This window comes from Sorex fumeus, unplaced genomic scaffold (genome assembly GCF_029834395.1).
Source record: "Sorex fumeus unplaced genomic scaffold, SorFum_2.1 ptg000010l, whole genome shotgun sequence".
NCBI classification, from domain to species: Eukaryota; Metazoa; Chordata; class Mammalia; order Eulipotyphla; family Soricidae; genus Sorex; species Sorex fumeus.
The window spans coordinates 24733311-24756724 of NW_026606067.1; the positions used below are offsets into that span (position 1 = coordinate 24733311).

Sequence of the window (23414 nt, forward strand, 5' to 3'; positions counted from 1 at the left end):
ACCCAAGGGTGCCCTTGATGCTTTCGCGGCTGATCACTGTTCCCCTGGCTGGCTGACAGCGATGGACGAATGAAGGAAAGGGGTTAGTAATAGTGGCCACCTATTCAAGTCTTACACCATTCGTTACAGAGAGATTATGAAGGGTTGGGGCAGCAATTACACATGACCATAAACAATGAACAGAAGGAAAGCCTTTCCTTCAGGGGAAGACCCTTTAGGAGATGCTCAAGGACAAAATCTCATCTAAGTGCTCACACTCTAGATTCCTACTGGGAGATCTGCCCAAGGGTGGAATTCCACCAAGGGCGTATTGCTTTCTCCTTCCCTTAGCCAGTATCCATTGAAATCGTCACGGTCACGGTCCTCCCGTTGTTCATCGATTTGCTCGAGCGGGCCCAGTAATGTCTCCATTGGAGACTGTTGTTACTGTGTCTGGCATATCGAATACGTCACGGGGAGCTTGCCAGGCTTTGCCATGCGGGCGAGATACTCTCGGTAGCTTGCCAAGCTCTCCAAGAGGGGCGGAGGAATCAAACCCGGCTTGGCCGGGCTGGCTGCAGGCAAGGCAAACGCCCTACCGCCGTGCTATCGCTCCAACCCATCCATTGAAATAATCATCTTAAATTTACTTCTCAATAATTTTTCTAGTCATTTTGTGTGGACCCAGTAAGAGATATATTAAGCTCAAAGGGTGGCTCTTCCTGGGGACATCTTGCTATATATTCCAAACTACAGTCCTCAGGCCAGGTTAGTCCTTCCTAACCCCAGCAGGGTACTTATTCAGTTACTTCTTTTAGGTCATGACAGAATTTGTTCCGTGACCATGCTCTTAACTTTTTATACTTCTTGTGGTCGTAGCCTGTCCCTTTCCGATGCCAGGGGAGCTTACAGCTTGCCTAGATCCATCCAATCCCTCGCCAGGACCCTCCTTTTGGGGTTAGGAACTAAGGGTAACTGAGGCTTAAGTCATGTAAATATGAAGAATACCCAGGAGTGAGAGAATGCCCAGGAGTTTGCTTATTAATTTTCAGTATATTTGGCCCTCATAGATTATTAACTGGTTTGAAGTTTATAAAATATTATGGAAATTAGAATGAGAGATTCGTGCCTTCTTGTCTCGGTCAGACTAATGATGTCATACTTGATCATTTGCGCTTGTACCATCAGGTCCTCGATGGATGCATCTGATCTAGCGTACGTGCATTGAAAGTACAGACGATCATTTTTGTCTTCCTTCGTTGTGGCAGCCTAGTTCGGCCTTGAGATTTTATCGGCCTCTCCTTTCTCATCCTTCTCAGTGCTGCCATGTCAGTGAAGCCTTCAGGGTCAGGTGAATGAGACCAGTTGTAATTACTGGTTTTGGCAAATCGAATACACAACGGATAGTTTGCCAGGCTCTTCCGTGCAGTGGAGGTAGTGTCGGTTAGGAATTGAAAGAGCTATGCTTGGAATATCACGTTTCACTCAAATGAGAGAAAGAATCTGGAGTTCCGACATCCGTCGACGATCAAGAATCAGGGACGCTGTCTCGTTTGCCAAGGTGTCAAAAATCAGATGGGCTGGTCACGTAATGAGATTTAAAGACGACCGCTGTACTAGAGCTGTTACAAAAGACCGCGTGGCCGCCCACCTACCAGATGGTCAGACTTCTTCATCAAGATCATGAATGATCGGTTTGAGGCTCTTCATGTTCCCAGAGTGAACAGATGCCACTGGGCTACACTGGCACGCAACAGGGACGAATGGAGACGTTATTGGCGCCCGCTCGAGCAAGTCCACGACTAACAGGAAGTTAAGTGATTAAGTGATGGAAATTAGAAGGAAGAAATTTTTAGAAAGTGAAAAATCATTTCTGCCTTATGGGTCCTATTTCAGAAATTTTGACCAATTACTTTCTCTGTGGCTATTCTGAGTAAAATTGTGAAATTTTTCTTATGAATCCCATTTTATTTTTTCTTCTACTCTCTAATTCCTGGTGAAAGTTCACTGGTAAGAAATGCATAGAACTTCCATGCTCACGTAAATTAGTTTGAGCACCTCTGCTGAGAAGATGCAGCAACAAATCTGGTACTGAATTTTTTTTTTATAATTTATTTATTTATAGAATCACTGTGGGAAAAGTTACAGAGCTTTCGGGTTTAGGTCTCAGTCATGTAAATATCAAACACATTTCCCTTTACCAATACTTATTTTTAACCCCGAACCCCAATAGACCCCCACCTCCCACCCCTCCCAATTCTTGTGAGGCAGATGAGTTCTAGTTAATACTCTATCTACTTTGACTAGATAGATTGTTTCGATAGAAGATGAACAATTATTGTTTAGAGTTTACGACCCACCCCCCACAATCAGATATGCTGAAACAGCGTTGTGAAATGATTTGCTTTCTACAACTTGGTTTAAGAATAAAATGATATCGCGCGGCCGCTATTGCGGCCACGCGGTTTTGAATTTCTGCTATTTTACTTATTGACCCTGGAAGAATTTCTATTAAAAGTTAGATAGTTAAGAGATTGGTTTCTGTGCCCTGGAGTCGTGGCCGTGCCGGAGAGCCGCTCGTGGGGGGCAGCTGGCGACCTCGGTGGGGCGTGGGGGACGGCCCACAAAGCCCCCCTTCCCATGAGGTCCCCACCGCTCCCGCCGAGCCCGGCTCAAACCTGCTGTCCACAAGGCTCCCGTGCGGCCGCCAACTTTCTTTCCAGAGAGGAGCGGGCGCTGGTACTGAATTTAAAGTCAAGAGATGAGATTCAAGTCTGTCTCTTTCACTTATGAGACATATGAGTTTATGAGTCAGCTACATTACCTTTAGACACCTGGTATACTTCAATTTAGTATTTTTGGGTTTTTAAAACATTACATGATTTGTAACTATCAGTAAATAACTATTCTTCCAAGTCCCAGTGCCCTCACTGAGACCCTTCTTCTTCCTCTCCTCCTTAATCCAGCAACTGAGGGTCTCAGGCCCTATTGGTGACTGATTTACCCCACCAGTCTTGCCTTGTGCATTGCCAGAATTGCCATGCTCATTGTCCTAGGAGGCCATAGGTGGGTCCAGCAAATGCCAACTACAGGCTTAATCAGTACGTAAACTAGTAACCATAATACTAATAATGAAGGGGGAAAAATTTAATCCAAATTTAAAATTACTTAAGTTGATGCTCTTTTTACTGATGTGATACCTCTGATCTAAGCATTGTTCTTGCTCTACACAGTCAGAACAAATTCCATAACTCTTTTTCAAATTGCCTTCATTGCCCTTCGTTTAAAAAAAATCCTAGTATTTTTTAATATTACTAATCTACTTGGGGCTGGAGCGATAGCACAGCGGTAGGGCGTTTGCCTTGCATGCGACTGGCCCAGCTGACCCAGGTTTGATTTCTCTGCCCCTCTCGGAGAGCCCGGCAAGCTACTGAGAGTATCTTGCCCACACAGCAAAGCCTGGCAAGCTAACTGTGACTTATTCAATATGCCAAACACAGTAACAACAAGTCTCATGATGGAGATGTTACTGGGCCTGCTCAAGCAAATCGATGAACAATCGGAGGACAGTGCTACAGTGCCCAGGAGTCAATATTATTCAGTTGACTACCAAGTTACAAAAGCACAGCATTGGGGCTGGAGCCATAGCACAGCGGGTAGGGCGTTTGCCTTGCCCGCGGCAGACCCGGGTTCAATTCCCAGCATCCCATATGGTCCCCTGAGCACCGCCAGGAGTAACTCCTGAGTGCAGAGCCAGGAGTGACCCCTGTGCATCGCCAGGTGTGACCCCAAAAGCAAAAAATAAATAAATAAATAAAAATAAAATAAAATACTTAGAACTGTAATCCAACACATGCATGCATGCACCTCACATGCACATGCACACCACACACACGTATGCATGCGTACACTCACACACATGTGCACACACATACGCACATGTATGCGTGCATGCACCGTCACATGAACACATATGTGCACACATGTACCCTCATGCACATGTGTGCACGCGCACACACACGTAGGCACGCACACATCCCCATAACCTCTCCTGTCCCACAACCTCACCCCTGTTACCAGTTCTCATTCTCCCCCTTTGTGCTTGAAATTTAATTTTGCCCCTGGGAGACAGCGCTAATGGAAATGAAGCAGCAAGCTCTGTCAGCTCTGGCAAGCTCAGGACAGAATTCTCCGGACCGCAGATCGAGATTTAAGCCCCGGGGTAGACAGCACACACTTGTTTTCTTACTTTCGTACAACAGTGACCAGGGGTCACTGCAGTCCCCTGCACCACCCCCTGTACGTCCCCTCGGGAAATTCACAGCCTGTGCTCTGGGCCCACCTCCCGGACGGTGGGTCTGAGGCCAGCGCTCCTATGGCGTGTGCAAAGTTGCAGCACAGAGCAAAGGGCCTGGCCGATCCCCACCCGTCCCCATCACCTCTGCCCTGGGGATGAGCAGGACGCTCCGTTTCAGAGTCAGAGCAGGCAGTGGGATGACCTCAGCATGGCCTGCTGGGAACCGTGACACACACACACCGAAGGCACGTGATTGCGCAGAAGCACAGCGCCTGAAAACGAAATTGGATATGACTCAGACAATCTGCAGCAAAGCAAATCACTCGGATCCAATAAACCGGCCCTGGGCGGTGTCACTCGGTCACATGGGGCGGAGCTGAGCACACTCAACTGATGAAAGATCCATGGGGGAGATCCGAGAGGTCCTGGCGGAGAGCACTGTGGTCTGAGCCCATCAATAGCACTTGTCCCGCAGGAGCTACTGAGGCATGTTGATGAGAACCCAGACAGTCCCCAGGATGAGGCCCTTCCGGCCAGCGTGTGCATCACTGTTTGGGATTTACTTTGAAAATGGAACTAAAACAAGGTGATAAAGGAGGAGGAAGAGTCACTTTTCAAATCAAGGGGAAAACATTCTTTTATTTTTTTTTTTTTTTGCTTTTTAGGTCACACCCAGCAATGCACAGAGATTCCTCCTGGCTCTGCGCTCAAGAATTATCTCTGGCGGTTCTCAGGGAACCATATGGGATGCTGGGAATCGAACCCGGGTCAGCCACATGCAAGGCAAATGCCCTACCCGCTGTGCTATTGCTCCAGCCCCCCCCCTTTTTTTTAATTAGTGAAACACCATGAGGTACAGTTGTAGACTTACAAATTTTTGTGCTTGGGTTTCAGTTATACGATGATCAAGTACCCACCCCTCCACCAGCCCATCCTCGATGCTGGGGAAAACATTCTTGAAGCGAAATGAAGGACTGATTCCTAACCTGAAATTGCTTTTGGTTTCCGTCTTTGGTGGCTGATATCTGTATGGAGCCCTTTTCTCTTGGCGCCAGTGTTTCTTTCCTAGTGCTGAGGGTCCAGCCCTGGGCCTCACGTGGCTGTGCCTCCCGCCAGAGCCTCCCTGCCCAGAGCAGCCGCATAACACAGATGCTTCTGTGTCCAAGCTCCCCAAAGACAAATGAAAGTGTGTAAAAAAGAAACCATATGCGGAGAAAAACAGAACTGACTTTGGTCACTAATTTCCAGGTTGGGTTGATTATCTCTCATTTTCACTGGTCTGGGTTCTCGTTTATTTGGCGGGTGTCAGGGATCTCACCTGGTGGTGCTCACGGGACTGTGTGGTGCTGGGGAGGGCACCAAGTGCCTCCCGCTCTCTCCAGCCCAGGGCTGCTTTGGTTTGGAGACGGGGCGACTTCAACTGGGGTTTCAGGGTTCACCTTCACATGACAGCAGGGTTTGAAGTGGGGAGAGACAGTGATGGCAGAGAGCATCTCCCCAGGTCTGCTGAAGGTTCTGCAGAAATCCTGCTAAGCTGGCACCAGCGGGAGCAAAGCCCGCTGCTCGCCAAGAGCAGAATCCCCTCCCTCAACTCTCCAAATCAAGAGCCATAAGTGAGTGTTGGAAAATCCTGGTGTTCCTTCAGATGCAGGGGAGCGCGGAGGACCAAGATGAGGGAGGCTGAGGGAGGACTCCTGGCAGTGCCGGGGACCGGGGACCATGTGGGATGCCAGAAAGCAAGCCCAGGGGGCCTGCATGAAAAGCCAGCCCCCTTCGCACTGTGCGCGCTCTCTCTCTCTCTCCCCCCCCCCTCCATTCTTTTACTAATGTAGAGGCCAAACTATGTGGTACTTGAGGGTTACTTCTAGCTCTGTACTTGAGGGTCACTCCCAGCGGTGTTCACGGATCATGCGGTGTCAGAGATTAAAGTTGGGCCACCATGTACAAAGCCCCCACTCAGCCAGAGATAGCACTGAAGCTTCTGTCTGTCCTTTCTCCTCCTTTCTGGAATGCAGGCTCAGTGTCTGGAGTGCAACAGCCAGTTGTACTCACAAGTCAGAATGACCAAGAGAAACAGAAGAGAAGACCTCTAGGAGGGTTCATCGGCGACCTGGGTTTGCTGGATGCTAAGACACGAGACCCCTGGACAGGTCTTCCTGGGCGAGCTCTGGATCGCTTGTTCCTGGAGACACGGCGCACAGTGAGAAGAGGTCGGGCGTGCCAGGGAGTACGGTGGCCGTTTGTCACCCTGCTGAGGCTTGTGGGAGAGTGGCGCAGCGGGTGGGCTGCCAGCACCAGCTGGGCCTAGTGGCTCCGAGATTCCTCCTGGTGAGAGGTCTGAAAACTCGTGAGGGTGACCCTAAGGAGGGAGTCCTGGGGGTCCCGTACTCCCGCAGGCCCCGCTATCCATTCCACAGACCCTCAGACCCCAGTCCCTCCTCCTCCATCATTGGTGACTCTGGATGTTGCCTGAGCAGGGGTCCTGCTTTGTCGGAGCACAGTCGGTCTCTCCTGCCACTCTACACCCCTCATGTCTGTTCAGAAGGCGGGAAGAGGTTTGCAGAGATCTTGAGAATCTGTGTTATTTGGGGGCCTCACCTGGTGGTGCACAAGACTTACTCCTAGTTCTGTGCTCAGGGGTCACTCCCGGCAGGGCTCAGGGAACCCTAACTGGACACGGGGGATAGAATTTGTGTTGGCTGTGTGCAAGGCCAATGCCCTCCCTGCTGTCCTATTGCTCGACCCTACCTGAAAATTCTGCAGTGGTCGGTGAAAGGTTCCAGAAGGAGCCAAGATCCACCATGAGGGGGGCCGGCAGATGGGCTGCAGCAAGGAGGGGGTGGGGGGGTCTCAGTCCCTCCCCTGGCGGGGAGTTGACATGACCTTGATCAAGGGCCTGGCACGGACTCATATTCGCTGAGTCACACAGTCATCGTCAGGATCTCTGAGCCATCGCGTGCTGGGTAGCCCTTGGCGCCCGGCCTGGAGGGATGCCCCCGAGGGAGCCCTGCTGCCCTGCGGGGGTCCACAGGAGGGGCAGCGGTGGGGCAGCTGGAGGGCAGAGGGCAGCTGTGGCCACACAAAGGCCCCGTTCGTCCCCGCGGCTGTCTTTCCTTTTGCAGGCTCCCACAGGGCGCACCCCAGGGGGGCCGGCACGGGAGCAGGCAGAGGCCAGCCGGGGCCTGTGTGAGGCAGGGAGGGGCCAGGCCTCTGGTGTCCCCCACCTGGAGCCCAAGTGCTACCCTCGAGTCCTGAGTCTGACTGACATGCCACTGAGCGGCCCTGTGGGTGCCCGACAGACACGTTGAACCCAGCCCCAGAGGGGCTGCCCCCTCCCGGCCTCTGCTCTCTGACTAATCTTGGGGAGCAGCTCCCACGTGACTGACTATCCCTGGTGACGGGCCTGTTTGTTTGTGTTATCGGTGGGGAAGCCCCCACGTGGCCAGGTCATGTGACTTCACGACTTCCAGCCAGAAGTGACATCACGGGGCTGTTGAGAACCCGCCACGCCCGAGAAGGCTGCTTCACCCTCTGGCCAGCCTCCTGGAAGCCATGTCCCACTTGCCCCGTAGCCACTCAGGGCATGGGCTGAGACTGCACTAGAATGTGCTAGAAAGACCGGGATTCACTCTGTCCCCCGTGCCCCTGTCTGCGTGCTCGTGTCTGTCTCTGCCCCATGTTTGTCTCTCTCCGTGTCTGTCTCTGTCCCCATATTTGTCTCTGTCCGTGTCTGTCTCTGTCTCGCGTCTGTCCCTGTGTCTTTCTCACACAGTTCTTTGGTCTTGTCCTTTTCTGCTGTCACCCTGAGGCCACGCTCCCCCTTCCCAGAGCAGGGAGAGCACAGGGCTGGTGCCCCTGGGCTCAGGCAGGGCTTTCCCTGACCCCACCTCAAGCTGTTTCTCGTGGTGCCAGGCAATGTGGGCAGCATCTGGCTCAGATGTCCTGTACTTTTGTGCCCACCTCTGTAGGGTCACCTCTGACAATCCTGAGTGGCAGTCTGACACAGCCCCGGCCTGAGAGGGTGGCCCGGAGCCCAGAAACATGTGCCCTGCACTCATGGTGCAGGGGTCCCCCAGCTGGAGCCGCTGGTGACCCCATCCACTGGGGAGGCCGCCAAGTGGACTCCAGGACGCCATGAGCCCGAGAAGCCGGGCATTGGGGGCAGGGCCACTGCGGGTCCTACTCAGAGCCCAGTGGCCAGGTCCCACCTGGGCACGTGACTGCCCCTGCTGCTGTCTCTGCTGCACAGCCCATGGGGCCGGGGAGGCTGGTGTGGAACGTTCTGGGCAGAGCATGAGCCCTTTCCCACTGCTCCCCAAGTGTGCGGACTCATAGGGGAGCTGCATCGTGGGCACCCAACACCCCAACACTGGCTCTCACACCTCAGAGACCCCTCCCTGTTGCAGGCCAGCCCCACATGGGTGAGGCTGGGGGTGCTGCCCTCCACACTGCCCAGGCCTGCCTGGGTCCCCATGGAGACTGGGCCTGTCTCTCAGCCTCTGAGTCACTGGCACGGGTCATCGCGTCACCATAGTTCCCCTCCGTGTGTGCACAGGCCGGTTCCCGGTGGGGTAAGGTGGAAAGTTCTGGAGGGGTGTGGGCAGTGGGGAGCGAGTTGTGGAAGGGGGCTCCAGGCAGCCGCGGTCCCCTGGCCCTACTGTGTCCTGGGAGCAGCCCCCTGGGGCGTGAGCAGGACATGGCCACAGGAGCCACGGGTGCCTGCCCCCCTTGGGCGAGTGCCGAGTCAGGGGGCCCAGGCTCGCACTGAAGGTGGCGCCCCAGCACCGCTGGGCGATGCCCAACCAGGGCCAGGCCTGAGCCTCAGGGCAGCTGCTATGGCCCAAAGCCCACAGAGAAATGAAAAGGCAGAAACGGCGGCTCCCAGGACCCAGCATGCAGCGGCCTTGGGCACACCTCAGACCCTGCTCCTGAGAGGGCCCTGGGGAGGGAAGGATGCGAACATGCCAGTATGCTCGGGGAGTATCGGGGTACAGGCCTGGTCCGGTGCAGGAGCAGGGGCGAGTCCACACACACTTGGCGCTCAGAGCAGCCCTGGTGAGCCATCGGCTACACACTGCTGCCCCCCGGTGGCCAAAGCAGGGGTGGCAGGGAGCTTGTCCACCTGGAGTCCAGGGGAGCTGAGCTGGTTTCTCTGCTCCGGGCAGTATCCGGGTAGAAGCCTGGTCCCTGTCCAGGATAAGCTTCCAGCTGGCGGCAAGGGTGGGAGGGAGGGGAGCTGGGACCCAGGGGCAGAGGTGAAGGGTGAGTCAAGACGCAGTCCCCAGAGTCTTTCCTCGGGAGTGGGCTGTGAGTGCCACACAAGTGTGTGACTGTGTGTGCCAATGTGAGTATATGTGTGTGTGTGAATGCATGTGAGTGTGTGAGCACATGTGTGCGAGTGACCGTGAGTGCATGTGTGCGAGCACATGTGCATGAGTATGTGTAGACGTGCAAGTATGTGTATGTGTGTGTGCAAATAGGTACATATGCCTATGTGTATGTGTGTGTGTAGCTTTCCCCTGGGGAAAGCGTGAATATGACTGCATGTATGCGGGTGTATGCGTGTGACTACGTGCATGCGTGTGAGTGCACATGCATGCAACCATGCGTGTGTGTGCATGTGTAGGGCTGCTTATGCACTGTCAGTGTATACTTTAGGGCCCCGGAGTACCCTGACCCATCTTTCTCCACTACCGTGCGTGCCAGGGGCAGCGGGCTGCCTCTCCGTGCTGGGCCCCATCTCCTGGGAGGCGGGAACCTCACCATGGTACGTGGCCCGTGGAGGCAGCAGGGACAGGCTAGGGTGAGCGGAACAGAGCAGCTGCACTTGCTGTCACACAGGGACCCTCAGGGCTGGTCGGTCACCTCCACCCCAGGCCCTTTGGGTGTGGGGTGTGTGGGGTGTGTGTGTGTGTGTGTGTGTGTGTGTGTGTGCCCGCCAGAGCAGAGGGGCCCTGAGGAGTGGGGTGTGGGTCCCCTGCAGCTGCCAGGGTTGAATGTTCTGCCCACCAGCTACCAGAGCACTTTGGCCAACCCGGTGGAGGACAGAAGCCCCGGCAGATTCCCACACACCCTGACCCCCAACGACTCACATCTCTGTGGAGTCCTGGTCCTGGGGACCCTTGGAGACCCTGGCAAGCAGAGGCAGCTCCTGACTTGTGCCCTGTCAACCCAGGTCCCAGCAGACAGGAGCCACGGAATGAGCTGACTGTGGGCTGGGTCAGCTGGACAGAGGCACTGTCCAGGCCTCTGGGATTCTGTGAAGTGAGGCTTCCCAGTGGCTAGGGACTTGGAGTTGCAGCTCAGAGGGAAGGGGAAGAGGAGGACCCAGAGTACAGAGCTGAATTCTGGGTGCCTCAGTGGCCCCCAGGAGCAGTGCGGAGTTGGGAGAGCTGTGTGGCGGGCAGGGACCTGGCATTTCCCAGGACACTCCAGCCTTGGCTGTGACGGGTCTGAGTGGGCCCACAAGACAAAAGGGCACCATGGAAGGCCACCCCAGGAGGCGGCACAGACACGCAGGCAGGGCACCTGGGAGGCTGTGGGCACTGCTAAGCCCAGGGTGACAGTCACGTGGCCACAGAAGTGGGTGGGAAACTAAGGCTGGGCAGGCGGTGCCCAAGGGGGTAGGGTCCTGACCTGAGCATGGGGACTGGCAGGAAGGAAAGAAACTTGGGGGGCTGAGAGCGGCACTGACCCGGGGAGGGCAGACGGGGAACTGAGGTCAATGTAGAATGCAGTGAGGGGTGTGGGGTGCGCTCGGTCATGCCCACCCCATGCCTAGAAAGGCTGGCCGTGGCTGGGCACATGCAGCCAGGGCTCCGGGGGCTCCAGGTGGGGGGCGCACCTGGGCATCAGGCAGGACAGTGGCAGCGGCACGGTCTGATAGTGGCTTTATTGCACGGCCGGCGGCTCAGAGGTCCTCACGCAGGTCAAAATGCGGCCGGTCCTCGGGGATGAAGTTGGCGTTCGGGCTCCCATCAGGATTGAGGATGCGCCGGGCTGTGTAGCCCACGATGGGGTACTTGGCCTTGTACACTTCGGTGAAGACGGTCTCCAGCGACTGCAGCTCCTCCTCCGTCAGTCCTGTCTGCAGGGAGCCCAGCGGCGGGTGAGAGCGGCACTCCGCCTGAGCCCCCCACGGTCCAGGCAGGGGCAGTCCAGCACAGCCGCCATGGGCCGTGGGTGGACACCGCGCAGGCTCTCGGGGACAGCCAGCCCAGTGCAGGAGGACATGTGGCCTCCCCACACCCACTCTCCTCCCCGCTGCGGCCGCCACAGGACTCTGGGGGTCTCACTGTGACAGAGCAGGTGACCCACCCTGCCCCATGGGGGTCCCAGGAGGCCGCAGTAGTGGTGCAGGGAGAGGGAGGGCTCAGCTGGGATGGCAGGTGGGTGCAGTGCCCCCAAGGCTCACAGTATCATGGGTGAGGTCTGCAGGGTCCAGGGACATCTTGGCCACCCCCCTCGTGGAGTCTTTCCCGGTCAGAGCGTTGTAGGGGGCACCACGGCCATAAAACTCTGCAAAGGGGGAGAAGAGGTATGAGAACCTGGCCAGCGGGAGACACAGCTCTCGGGCCCTGCCAGCCTCACAAGGCTTTGGGCCTCAGGAAGAGCAGCAGGAAGGAGGGGGCCCTCTCAGGGTCCCCCAATCTGTCTGCATCTCCCGAATTCAGAATATGGAGAAGAGGCGAAGGAAAATGTGATCCGGGGCCAGAGCAAGAAGCACAGCGGGGAGGGCGCCAGCCTGGCATGGACTGGCCCAGCTTTGACTCCCAGCACCCCCCAGAGCCCCCGAGCACTGCTGGGTGTGCCCCCCAAACAAAACCAAGTAATAAGAGCATGAAGACAGTCTCTTAAAAGTATCTCAGGGGCTGGAGCGATAGCACAGCGGGTAGGGCGTTTGCCTTGCACGCAGCCAACATGGCCAACACAGGTTCGATTCTCAGCATCCCATATGGTCCCCCGAGCACCGCCAGGAGCAATTCCTGAGTGCATGAGCCAGGAGTAACCCCTGAGCATTGCCGGGTGTGACCCAAAAAGCAAAAAAAAAAGTATCTCAGCCGCAGCTCCGAAGGCTGGCACGTGCTCCGCATGCAGGGTCCTGGAGTTTGGTCCCCACTTCACACAGCCCTCCAAACACTGGGAGGGCCCCAAGCACAGCCCGGCCGAGCCGCGCTGTCTGGTCAGCCCAGACTCCGAGCCGTCAGGCCCACACCCTGGCACCAGGCCAGTGTTCCTCCAGCAGAGGTTAGCATCAGGCCAGAGCTACTTCCACGGGATACTGAACTGTTCAGGAATGTTGCGTCACCCTTCTCCTGGCTAAGACGTGCCTCCTCTCCCGGCAGTGAGAGGGAACCATCAGTGTGGGCCTGGTTCTGCAGGGCATGAGGGCCACAGAGAACGTGGGCAGGAGCCCGCATCACGGGAGAGACTCCGGGAGCCACGCTGAGCTGCCGTGTTGACTGCAGTGAAGGGAAAGCATCCCTGGACCAGGCGCACCCAGGCCCCCCCGAAGGACTCTGACCCCACCCAGACACTTACGCTTCTCGGAAGAGACGTCGAACACCACGCCCTTCACAGCCATGAGGATGGGCTTGTTCACCTGGAAAGCACAGGGTTGTGGGGAAGGCACAGATCGTGACAAGGCACGCCAGTACCTTAACAACAATCTAGGGGTCGGAGAGACAGCACAGCGGGCAGAACACTTGCCTTGATGCAGCTGACTCGGGTTTCATCCCCAGCACTCCAGATGGTCCCCCAAGAACCGCCAGGAGTGATCCCTGAGCACAAGAGCTAGGACTAAGCCCTGAGCATCACCAGGTGTGACTCAAAAATAACAACAACAGGGGCTGGAGTCATAGCACGGCGGGTAGGGCACTTGCGTTGCACACGGCTGACCGGGGTTCGATTCCCGGCATCCCACATGGTCCCCCAAGCATTGCCAGGAGTAATTCCTGAATGCATGAGCCAGGAGTAACCTCTGTGCATCCCCGGGTGTGACCCAAAAAGCGGAAAAAAAAAAAAAAGAAAACCTACACTACAATGGTTTTACCCAGATACAAACTGAAAGGACAGGCTGGAAAAATAGTAGAAAATAACTAAAGAAAGGTTAAGACACTTGCCTAGCATGCAGCAACCCTGGTTTGATCCTTAGCAGTGGCAGGTACAGCCCCTGTGCACAGAGCGGGCACACGGATACAGAGAGCACTGATTTCTGTTTGTGTTTTGGGTCCACACCCCGCACTCCGGAATCACTCCTGGACACCATATGGGGTGCTGAAGAGCGAACCAGGTTTGGCCACAAAGGCAAGCACCCTCCCTGCTGTCCTGCTGCTCGGCCCCTACTGTTGCTTCTGTAGGGAACAGTCACAGGGAAGCTTCCAGACAGGAGGAACCATCACCGCCGCGCCACCAGCAACTCAGTTGTTCTCTAACTCTCCTGTTTGGGGCATCTGGGTTGCTTTCAACTTCTCAGAACTACGAACGTGGCATTCAAATATTTTCTTTTGGACCTGGGAACTGTTTCTTGGAGACCTATTTCAATACATGAATCCCACGGTCAGAGTGCAGAAGCGACTCACATGTGGTGTTTTCCCAGTTGGTCCTTTGAAAAGCCATCTGGAGCAGAAGAAATACAAGCACAGTTCTGACCAAGTCTTATCCTTAATGTTTCTGTCCCAATAGCCAGCAGAAAGTGGTACCTTAGCTCACAAACTTTAGGTTGAATCTAGCCTTACTCAGAGAGGAAACTGGGGAAATCTGTCCAGTGCTGGGAAGAAGGTGACAGGTAGCGCGTGTCACTGGGACTGAGCTCACTGACCATCGGGCATGGTCCCGTGTTCTGGGGGCCATTCCTGACTGGACCCCACTTCCATACCTACAGCTTGAGGGTGTGCCTAAGCAAAACAATTTTTTCCTTTCACGTGGCCTTTTCCTCATGATGTGACTCTGCAGACACCTCCTCACCCCAAGGAAAAAAAAAAAAGATCAATCGAAAGCAGATCTGTGAAGCAGCCACCGGAGACAGGGCACCCTCCTCTGTGGCTCCGCACAGCTCTTCAAGCACCCAGGGCGCACCAGGCAGCGCCCTCCAGCTACGAAGGGGGTCCCCAAGGGGCTGGGAAGCCTGGACAGGTGACTGGGATCCGTGCTGCACACAGACCCGGTGTGAGGGCGGAGGAACGCTCTGGAAGGCCGGGATGCCCACGAGGCCGCCTTCCAGGATCAGGCTCTCTGGGCCTCTCCCCTGCAGGACCCTACACACACACACACACACACACACACACACACACACACACACACACACAGAGGCTGTGGCATCACACACACACACACACACACACACAGGCTGTGGCATCACACACACACACACACACACACAGGCTGTGGGATCAGCCCAGGAAGGGCGTCCTCTCCCCTGCAGGACCCTACACACACACACACACACACACACACACACACACACACACACACACTGAGCCAGGACCCTATCACACACACACACACACACACACACACACACACACACACACACACAGGCTGTGGCATCACACACACACACACACACACACACACACACACACACACACAGGCTGTGGGATCAGCCCAGGAAGGGCGTCCTCTCCCCTGCAGGACCCTACACACACACACACACACACACACACACACACTGAGCCAGGACCCTACTCCGGGGCGCTTGGGGAGGGGCTGCCCGACCCGAACCCGGCGGGGCGCCGAGACCCGGAGCCCGGAGCCCCCCACGGCCCGCCCGGCCTCGCCTACCTCGACGCCGTTGTAGCGCGCCAGCTCCTCCTCCGTGAAGAGCCGCACCGGGCTCGCCGGCTCTCTCGTGCTCGGAACCTGGCCGCGGGCGGCGGGCGACACCAGGACCAGGGCCAGGGCCAGCGCGGCCAGCGGCCACGGCCTCCGCCCCGCCGCAGCGGCCGCCATCGAGCGCGCGAGCCGGCCGGGTCCGGGCTGGGCCCGCGCGCCCGCCCTCCGGGAATGCCAGCCAATCCGGCCCCGCCGTGGCGCCGGCCCCGCCGCCCACCGCCCCGGCCCCGCCCCTGCCCGCGGAGCCCGCCCACTCTCCCTGGAGCCCCGCCCCTTCCAGAAGCCCCGCCCTCTCCGGGCCGCTGGGCCCCGCCCGCCGCGCGGGCCCGCCCTCCCGCGACCGCAGCTCCAAACGCTGCCCGGGCTCCTCCGGCCCGGCTGTTCGCCGGCGCCGCCGCGAAATGTGAAAGTGGGATGCGTCCCGAGGCCCGACTACAAACTGCGGACTGAAGGCGGAGCTAAAGAATATTCCTTAGATTAGTTCAGGGATTAGAAGCCCCGCGCTGCCCCGCAGGAGCTCTGCCCAGACCGCGCGACGCTGCCTCGCTTGCACAATCTTCCCCTGCTCCGGAATCCGAGATCTGACCAGTTTCACTTCCTCCATTCTCTCTAGCTGTCTTGGTGGTCTTTCCCATCAACTTCTCTACTGGCCTCTCTCCCTCGGGCCCTCCCGGTGGCCCTCCTGGCCCCCGCAGCCCTGCCCAATCGGTAGCCCTCCTGTGCCCCATCCCCACTCTGGACAGCCTGGGCAGAAGCTGGTCCCCGCTTATCCCACTGATCTCGTGACTCACTTCCGCACCTCCCCGCCTTTTTCCAAGTCTTCAGAACAGGACCCCACTGCGGCAGCCTCCCCACCCCCTTCTCCTCCCTGGCACCCAACTCTCTGCCACCCAAGGGCTGGGCAATGAAGAGAAGCAACCCCAGCCGGCGATAGGAGGTGGAAGGAGTCAGAGTGTGGGAGCAGGGAACAGGGTAGCGGAGCAGAGGAGGATGCAGCTTGATCTGGGGGATAAGTGGTCTCCCGAGACTTGGGCGATGAGGAAATGGCCCAGCAGGGTACAGTGGGCACCCCAGGTGTGGATGTGGGCCAGATCATGCCCAGGCAGGAACCCACACGACGCAGGGGACTGGCAGGCCCATGGCGGGGCACATGACAGACCAGGGGTCTGGGCTGGTGGGGTGGAGGTAGGGTGCTGGCCCTGGGCTGTCTGCCTTCGCACCCACTGGCGGGCACAGGGGTACTCAGAGCTGATTGAGGGGCTTCTAGGGGCCGAAGCACAAAGTGGGAAACAGACGGGAGGAGGCAGGTTTCCCACTTCCCAGCTTCCTCTCAAGGCACTCACCCTCCCGCAGACAAAGGTGTTCAGTGCTCCAGCTCCAGCTGACTGCCCTGAGCCCCGAACTCGGCACCCCCTCCCTACCCACCCCAGGCAGCCGCAACTTGTCCGCCTCTTCCCCAGGTCCCCCCAGATCTGCTGTTTAAGAGGTGTCAGTTACTACTGGCCTAGGAGAAGAATGTGGGCGCAAGCAGAGGGCTGCCTGGGGTGCAGGGAGAAGCGAGCTGCAGGCATGGAGTGTCGGAAGAGGAAGCCAAGCAGATCCGAGAAGCCGTGAGCGGGTCCTGAGAGGGCCCAGAGGGCTGTCCTCTTGGACTCCGGTGCGACTCGGAAAAACAGTGTGTGCAGGAAGGACACAGGAGGCCGCCTGCGAGGGGCCTCTCGGCCTCGGCCCCGTGTGCATTGCTAATTCCCACAGCAATCTGTGCTGTCCAGGGCGCAGTGTGCGTGTCACTCAAGCAGAAACGTGGTTCAGAGGGTCCAGGGACCGCACAAAGGACAGGGGCGGGGAGTGGAAGGGCTGGGGCGGGGTGGGGGGGAAGCCGACACGAAAAAGTCGCGCCCTCCCTGCGGGGGGAGCGGCCTGGGGAAGGTGCCTCTGGCGGCTGCAGGGCAGCTGCTACAGTCTGGGGTCTGGGACGAGGTGCCCGGACCTGCCGTCCGGGTTTCTGCACCTGCTCTAAGGTGGACGAGAGTGGATCTTCCTGCAGTCCGGGTTCGGGGTAGGGGAAGCTGCCTCGGACCTTCTCCCCTCGCCGGAGCCCTGCAACTCTCGGGCTCCCCCTCAAAACACACCCACCATGCACCCCTTCTCCCACCTCCCTCCCTGGCACTCGGGGTCCTCCCCACTAGGTCCCCCACTAGGTCCCGCACCGCCGGCGCTCGGGCGCACCGGGGCTGGGTCCGGGACTACATTTCCCAGCAGGCCCCGCGAAGCCTCGCGCGGCGCCTGCGCGAGCCCCGCCCGCCTGGCACGGCCCGGCCGGCGCTGACCCGGCGGCCGCTCGGAACCGGGTCGCGGCGGGGCACGGGCTGCGGCCGCGCGTTCGCCTCGCTGCGCGTCCCGGGCCCACCTGCGCCCAGGTGTGCGTCGCCCGCGCAGGCCATGCCGCGGCAGGAGCGCTCCACGTCCTACCAGGAGGTGCGGCGGGCGGGGAGGGCGGCCGGGAGCGGGCCGGGCCGCGCGGTGGGCGGGCGGGCGGGCGGGCCGCACGGGGGGCGGCGGGGGAAGCGAAGCCCGCGCGGGCACGTGGGTGCCGGCGGCCGCGGCGCCCCGCGCGCTCGCTCACCGCTGCTTTGTCTCCGCCCGGACGGACCCGCCTCCCGCCCTCCCGGCCCGCCCGGCCCCAGCCTCCCTGCGCCCTCGCCCCGGCACTGCCCAGCCCACCCCCAGACTCCGGCTCTGGCGGATTGGGAGCCTGTCCCCTCCAGGCCCGCAGTGTGGCCCGGGGTGCCCGGCTCTCCCTCGGGACGCTCCAGGACGCGCGAGGCTGCGGCTCATCTCCCCGCGAACGCCCTGCGCACGGACCCTTAGAAAGATGCTTCCGCTCTCGCCCTGGCCCTTGTGCCCTCCCGTTTCTCTAGCCTCCCGGGCTGGCCAGCAGAGTGGGAGGTGTGCGGTAGTTGGTGCAGGATCTGGGGACCCGTGGCTGCTTCTCTTCCGCCTCCCGTCTCAAGAAGCTCGTGGACTTTCCGCTCGTGCTGGGGGGATGGTCTGCCCGAGCGGAAAGTCAGTGAGTTCCAGTGCGCCCCAGAGAGCCGAGCGAGGAGGGTGCGTGTCCCACTTTGCTCTCCCTTTAGGTGGCCTCCAACTTCCAGGACAGGCGGTGCCCTGTGGGGCTGCCTGGTACTGTGTGGGCTCATGTGGGGTGTTGCCCGGTGTTGGGGGCCACATAGTCAGCACTCCCAGATGTGGACAGAAGTGCTGACCCTTCTGCCCAGGCTGGGCTCGGCTGCCCCTCAGCCTGTCCCCAGAGTCACCCTCGAAGTCTCCCACCTGCCAGCCGTGGCCCCTCCTGACGCCCCCCTGGGTTCTGTGGCTCTGGGGCTAGGCACCAGGTGAGGAGCTCCTGGCCACAGGTGCCAAGGAGGGCTCAGACTGAAGTCTGCCCACCGCCAGGCATGGCTGGGGACCTAGTCCAGCTTGCCTGTGACCCCAGGTGCCCTGGGCGAGGACTGTGTTGTGTTGACTTCTGTCCCTGACCAGCACCTGAGATGGGCTTCCCTGGACAAAAGGGTCTTGTTCCCAGGGTTGCCGTAAGGCCCAGTGCCCCCGGTTGCTGGCTGAGCAGCTGGTCCCATCTCCCTTTGTCCTGGTCTCACTGCTGACCGCCTCTCCCCCTGCAGCTGAGTGAGGACTTGGAGCAGGTGGTGGAGAACTTGGAGCAGGACCAGGCGCCCACAGTCAGAGCCCCTGGTCCTGGCGTCTTCCCAGGTGAGGTGCGGCGGCGCCTGGTGTCGGGTCTCTCCACTACCTCGTTGCCCTAAATATTTTACCAGCTTCGCCTTCCCGCACGCGGCTCCAGGGCATGGCCTCGTGCCGTGCCCCACCAGCCCCTCTGCTCCGGGGCCGTATCCTATCCGGGCCTCAGGCTCCCTGTGAGCCCAGAGCCCTGGCTCAGGCCGCGGCTTTGACCTCTAGAGAAGCAACACGTGGCCTCTTTCACCTTTTCAGTTTTCTTTTGGTTTTTGTTAGGCTTCGTTTAGTGGCAGTGGGACTTGAACCCTGCGTCTTGCGCATGCGTGGGCCCAGGCCCCCAGACAGGGCCTCTGTCCTGTGCCAGCTGCCACCGGCCGCTCGAAGGTTGACCCCTGCCGTGCCGGCTACGCTGGCCTGCGGGGCCTCCTGCCAGTGAGAGGGAAGCAGTGGCCTCTCGAGGTCCTGTTTGCTGCCGACAGTGGTCTGGCTGGGTGGGGGCTACCGGGAGAGCAGGCCCAGAAGCAGTGACAGGGTGTTGTCCCCAGCCCTGGCCAGCGAGCCCCCCGGCCATGGCCGCCGCGTGAGCAAGGCCTGTCTCAAGAATGTGGCGTCTGTGCTGCTGATCCTCATCTACCTGCTTCTCATGGCTGTGGCCGTCTTCCTGGTCTACCAAACCATCACCGACTTCCGCGAGAAGCTCAAGCACCCTGTCATGTCCGTGTCCTACCAGGAGGTGCAGCAGTACAAGGCCCCAGGTGGGGCCCGACAGTGCCGGGGACAGGGACTTCGCCAGGGCATCCAGCTGGCACCGAAGCCAAGCAGAGAAGTGGGAGTGAGGGGCGGGAGGTTGGGCCACGGGAAGAGGGTCCTGCCACTCAGAGCCCAGCCTGGCTGCCACCCGGGGTGTCTGGCTAGGGTTAGGCTTAGCAGTGGTGGAGTTCAGAGGCGCCCAGCCTGACTTCTCTCTCCTGTTCCCTGAGCATCTTCTCAGGAGTCCAGGGACGGAGAGGGGCAGGGCTGCCAGGCCAGAGGACCCCCCCGGGGACTCCCTGTGGGACCAGGAAGGGGAGTGCCCAGTTGGAGTCTCATGCATGGGACCTGGACTTGGGCCTCCAGGCGTTGGGTGGGCGGTGACCCTGAACCTTGTCTGTCCCCCAGGCATCGCGCTGTACCCTGGGCAGGCACAACTGCTGAGCTGTCAGCACCACTACGAGACCATCCCCCGTCTGCGGAGTCCAGGAGAACACGGGCTTATGGAGTGTGACACGCGCACAGTCAACTACACGGACCCTTTCTCCAACCAGACCCTGGTGACCGCCACTCCTGCGGCGCCCCCGCCCCTGCCCCGCCTTCTTTCTGTGCTGCAGGGGATCCCTGGATCTGAGCAATTGTTGGGGGGGGTGGGAAACACAGGCAGCATGTTGGGTCTGCTGATGCATGAATGAGAAAGCCCGGCCCCAGGTGGGCAGGAAGGGTCTGGGGACCCCAGCCTGCACCCTGGCAGCCCATGGGCACTGAGCTGCATCAAGGCCCCCGGGGGTTGCTCAGGAAGGACCCCCTCTCCCCCCAGACCTCACCTGCACCTCCCGCACCACGTCTGCTCCCACATATGGGAGAGTCTAGGGACGGAGAGGGGGAGGGTTGCCAGGCCAGAGGGCCCCCTGGGGACTCCTCGGTGGGGAAGAAGAGTGGGTCCAGAAGGAGCGCTCTGGTGGTGTGGAAGGCAGAGGTGCCGTCAGTGCTTGTGGCCTGTCTTAGCGGGAAGGACCCAAGAGCTCGAAGCAGAAGGTGGAAGGTACCAAACCCATGCTCGGAGCTGTAAAGACAGTGGTAGGAAGACACAGTCAGAGGGAGACGGTTGCCTCTGGCAGATTGGTCAGCGACCATGAGACCTGAGGCCTCGGGCAGAAGGTCCAGGTGGCGCCCCCAGCTCACCAGTTGTTGCCCTACAGAAGTCGGCCCTGGTGGTGCGGGGGCCCCGAGAGGTGAAGAAGCGCGAGCTGGTCTTCCTGCAGCTGCGTCTCAACGGCAGCAGTGAGGACTTCAGCGCCATCAGCTACCTGCTCTTCTCCTCCTTCCAGGACTTTCTGCAGAGGTGCGGGGGCTGCGGGGCAGGGCTCTAACCGGGGCCTCCTGGTACCCTGCTGACCAGCCCTGTCCACAGCCCCGACAGGGCGGGCTTTATGCAGGCCTGCGAGAGCGCCTACTCCAGCTGGCGCTTCTCGGGCGGCTTCCGCACCTGGGTTAAGATGTCGCTGGTGAAGACGCAGGAGGAGGACGGACGGGAGGCTGTGGAATTCCGGCAGGAGGTAGGCTGGACCCGGGTGCAGAGCACATGCCTGTCTTACTGTCCTCTGAGGGGGGACAGCAGCCCTGGGAAGCAGCAGCAGGTGACTGGTTCCCCTCATTTATCTGTCTAGTGCCCCAAGACATGGGCCTGAGCACAGTGCAGGAACAGGGCAGACAGGAGGGTGAGAAGTGGGCTGGGGGAGCACCCAAGGAGCCTGGCTCTGCTTTCCCGCCTACCTAGGGCTCGAGTGATGGCCACCGGGGCTGCTGTCTGGACGCCTTTGGGAAAGGGTGTTCTGGCCACTTCCCCTCGGGGCACAGCCTGGGACATGCTTCTTGCGTCCTTCTGCAAGACTGACCATCTAGAGAGCCCTCCAGCCAGGCTCTGACCCCGGGGACACCCCCCCCCCCCCATCCCGTCTTGGCTGCTGTGCAACCCCACAGCTTCATGCCAGCACAGAGCAGCTCTGGGAACAGGAACCTCCAGGCAGATCTGAGTTTTCTGGCCCTTCCTGGTGGTGCCCAGGGCTGACCTGGGGATGCACTGGCCCCGGGGCTGCCTGGGGGGCAAGAGCTTGGGAACTGGGGCTGGAGCAATAGTACAGAGGGTGGGGCGTTTGCCTTGCATGCGGCTAGCCTGGGTTCTATTCCCAGCATCCCATATCCCATATGGTCCCCTGAGCACCACCAGGGGTAATTCCTGAGTGCAGAGCCAGGAGTAACCCCTGTGCATCGCCAGGTGTGACCCAAAAAAGCAAAAACGAAACAAAACAAAAAAAAAACCCCAAGAGTTTGGGGATTACCTCCGCCCTTGAGGGCTGACACAGGCAGCAGGCAGCAGCCCACCCGATGCCACTCTCCTGCACAGACCAGTGTGGTTAACTATATTGACCGGCGGCCAGAGGCAGAGAAGCACACACAGCTGTTCTTCGTGGTATTTGAGTGGAAGGACCCTTTCATCCAGCAGGTCCAGGACGTGAGTAGGGGCAGTGGTGTGGCCATCAGGGAAACGTCACTGCCAGGCCCTTAGGCCCAGGGTCGACAGGCCTCCTGGCATGGGTGACTGATGGGCCTGTCGCCCACTTCAGGGACAGCTCCTGTTTTGGCCCATGAGGCTCAGTCCCCAGCATCCTGCAGCTCACAACCAGCTGCATCTCTAACACTCCATATGGTGCTGGGTTCCCGGGGCCACCTGAAGTGGCGGCAAGGCTGGGGGATTCGCTTGCTGCCAGCCTGTGGGCCACTGGGTCATTGTTGCAGGCATTTCCCCAGACCAAGCTCTGACAGTAGGGGGGAAAGAGTAAGGAGGGTTTCCAGGGTCCCTCGCTAGCGGGACCGTTATCTCTCAGATCGTCACAGCCAACCCCTGGAACACCATCGCGCTCCTCTGTGGGGCCTTCCTGGCGCTCTTCAAGGCTGCAGAGTTCGCCAAGCTCAGTGTCAAGTGGATGATCAAGGTCCGGAGACGCTACCTGAGAAAGCGGCTGGACAGCAAACCACACAAACTCAGGTCACCCGGGGGTGTCCCCTATGCGCCCCACCTGCCCTGGCTCCCTGAGCCACTGGCCACGCCATACTCCCGTGAGGAAGCTGGGCTTCCGGGACGATCAGCTGTTTCATCTGAAGGCAGCGTAGACATCATCTGAGTGGTCAAGTCAGAGTTTGTGCAGACATGCATAAGGGTTGTGGATGATGGGTGGGAGAGTGAGTTTCCCGAATTTGTGGCCTGACTTTTCTTTGTAGCCAGGCTTTGCTTGTGCTATTCACCGTGGAGTCTCAAAGTGGACAGAAGGAAGTGGACCCAGAGCTGCCCCACACGGCCATCTTCACCTGCACACCTCTGGCCAGCACTCTTGGTTTAAGCACTTAGGACAGGGTGGAGGCGTCCTGCAAGTCTTGCCTGTGGGCAGGCCGATGCCTGACTTGCGTGGCATGTTGTAAACACTGAGCTAAAACAGAGGGACAAGCTGGCGGGGCCTGGCCTGTCTCTGGGGTCGAGTTGGTGTATGTGGATGATCTCACGAAGGGTGAATAAAAAGTCCAGTTGGTCCAGCGGGAGCGCATGTTGCCAGTGCGTGTCTGTACCTCTGCCTGGTGGGGCCTCGTGACTGGACCTCTCATCCTGCTTGCCTCCTGGGTCAGGTAACTGCGGGCAGTGAGGCCTGCCCTGAACACCACAGGGACGCCCTGAGCAGGGCTGGGTGCTGGGCGAGGGGTCCTAGGACGCCCAGCACAGTCAGTTTCTCTGGAGGTTTCTCAT

General features: G+C 59.0%; 2 protein-coding genes across 3 annotated transcripts; one reads left to right on the forward strand and one right to left on the reverse strand.

The window, feature by feature from the left end:
- Nucleotides 1-11149: 11149 nt before the first annotated feature.
- Nucleotides 11150-15233, reverse strand: NENF (neudesin neurotrophic factor). Its single transcript, XM_056110802.1, has 4 exons — nt 15059-15233; nt 12818-12878; nt 11691-11794; nt 11150-11363 (listed from the first exon to the last, which is right to left on the reverse strand). Exons 1-4 carry the CDS (start codon nt 15224-15226, stop codon nt 11187-11189), a joined length of 510 nt encoding a protein of 169 aa, XP_055966777.1. The 5' UTR covers nt 15227-15233; the 3' UTR covers nt 11150-11186.
- A 2188-nt stretch (nt 15234-17421) lies between these two features.
- Nucleotides 17422-23141, forward strand: PACC1 (proton activated chloride channel 1). 2 transcript variants are annotated; one of them, XM_056110790.1, is made up of 8 exons: nt 17422-17587; nt 18793-18880; nt 19411-19620; nt 20024-20175; nt 20818-20960; nt 21030-21174; nt 22023-22130; nt 22504-23141. In XM_056110790.1, the coding sequence occupies exons 1-8, from the start codon at nt 17552-17554 to the stop codon at nt 22798-22800; spliced, it is 1179 nt and encodes a 392-aa protein (XP_055966765.1). In that variant the 5' UTR covers nt 17422-17551; the 3' UTR covers nt 22801-23141. The 2 variants fall into 2 exon arrangements, with proteins under 2 accessions (XP_055966765.1, XP_055966766.1); XM_056110791.1 differs by lacking the exon at nt 17422-17587 and adding an exon at nt 18391-18504 and having other exon boundaries at nt 22504-23139.
- Nucleotides 23142-23414: the final 273 nt, after the last annotated feature.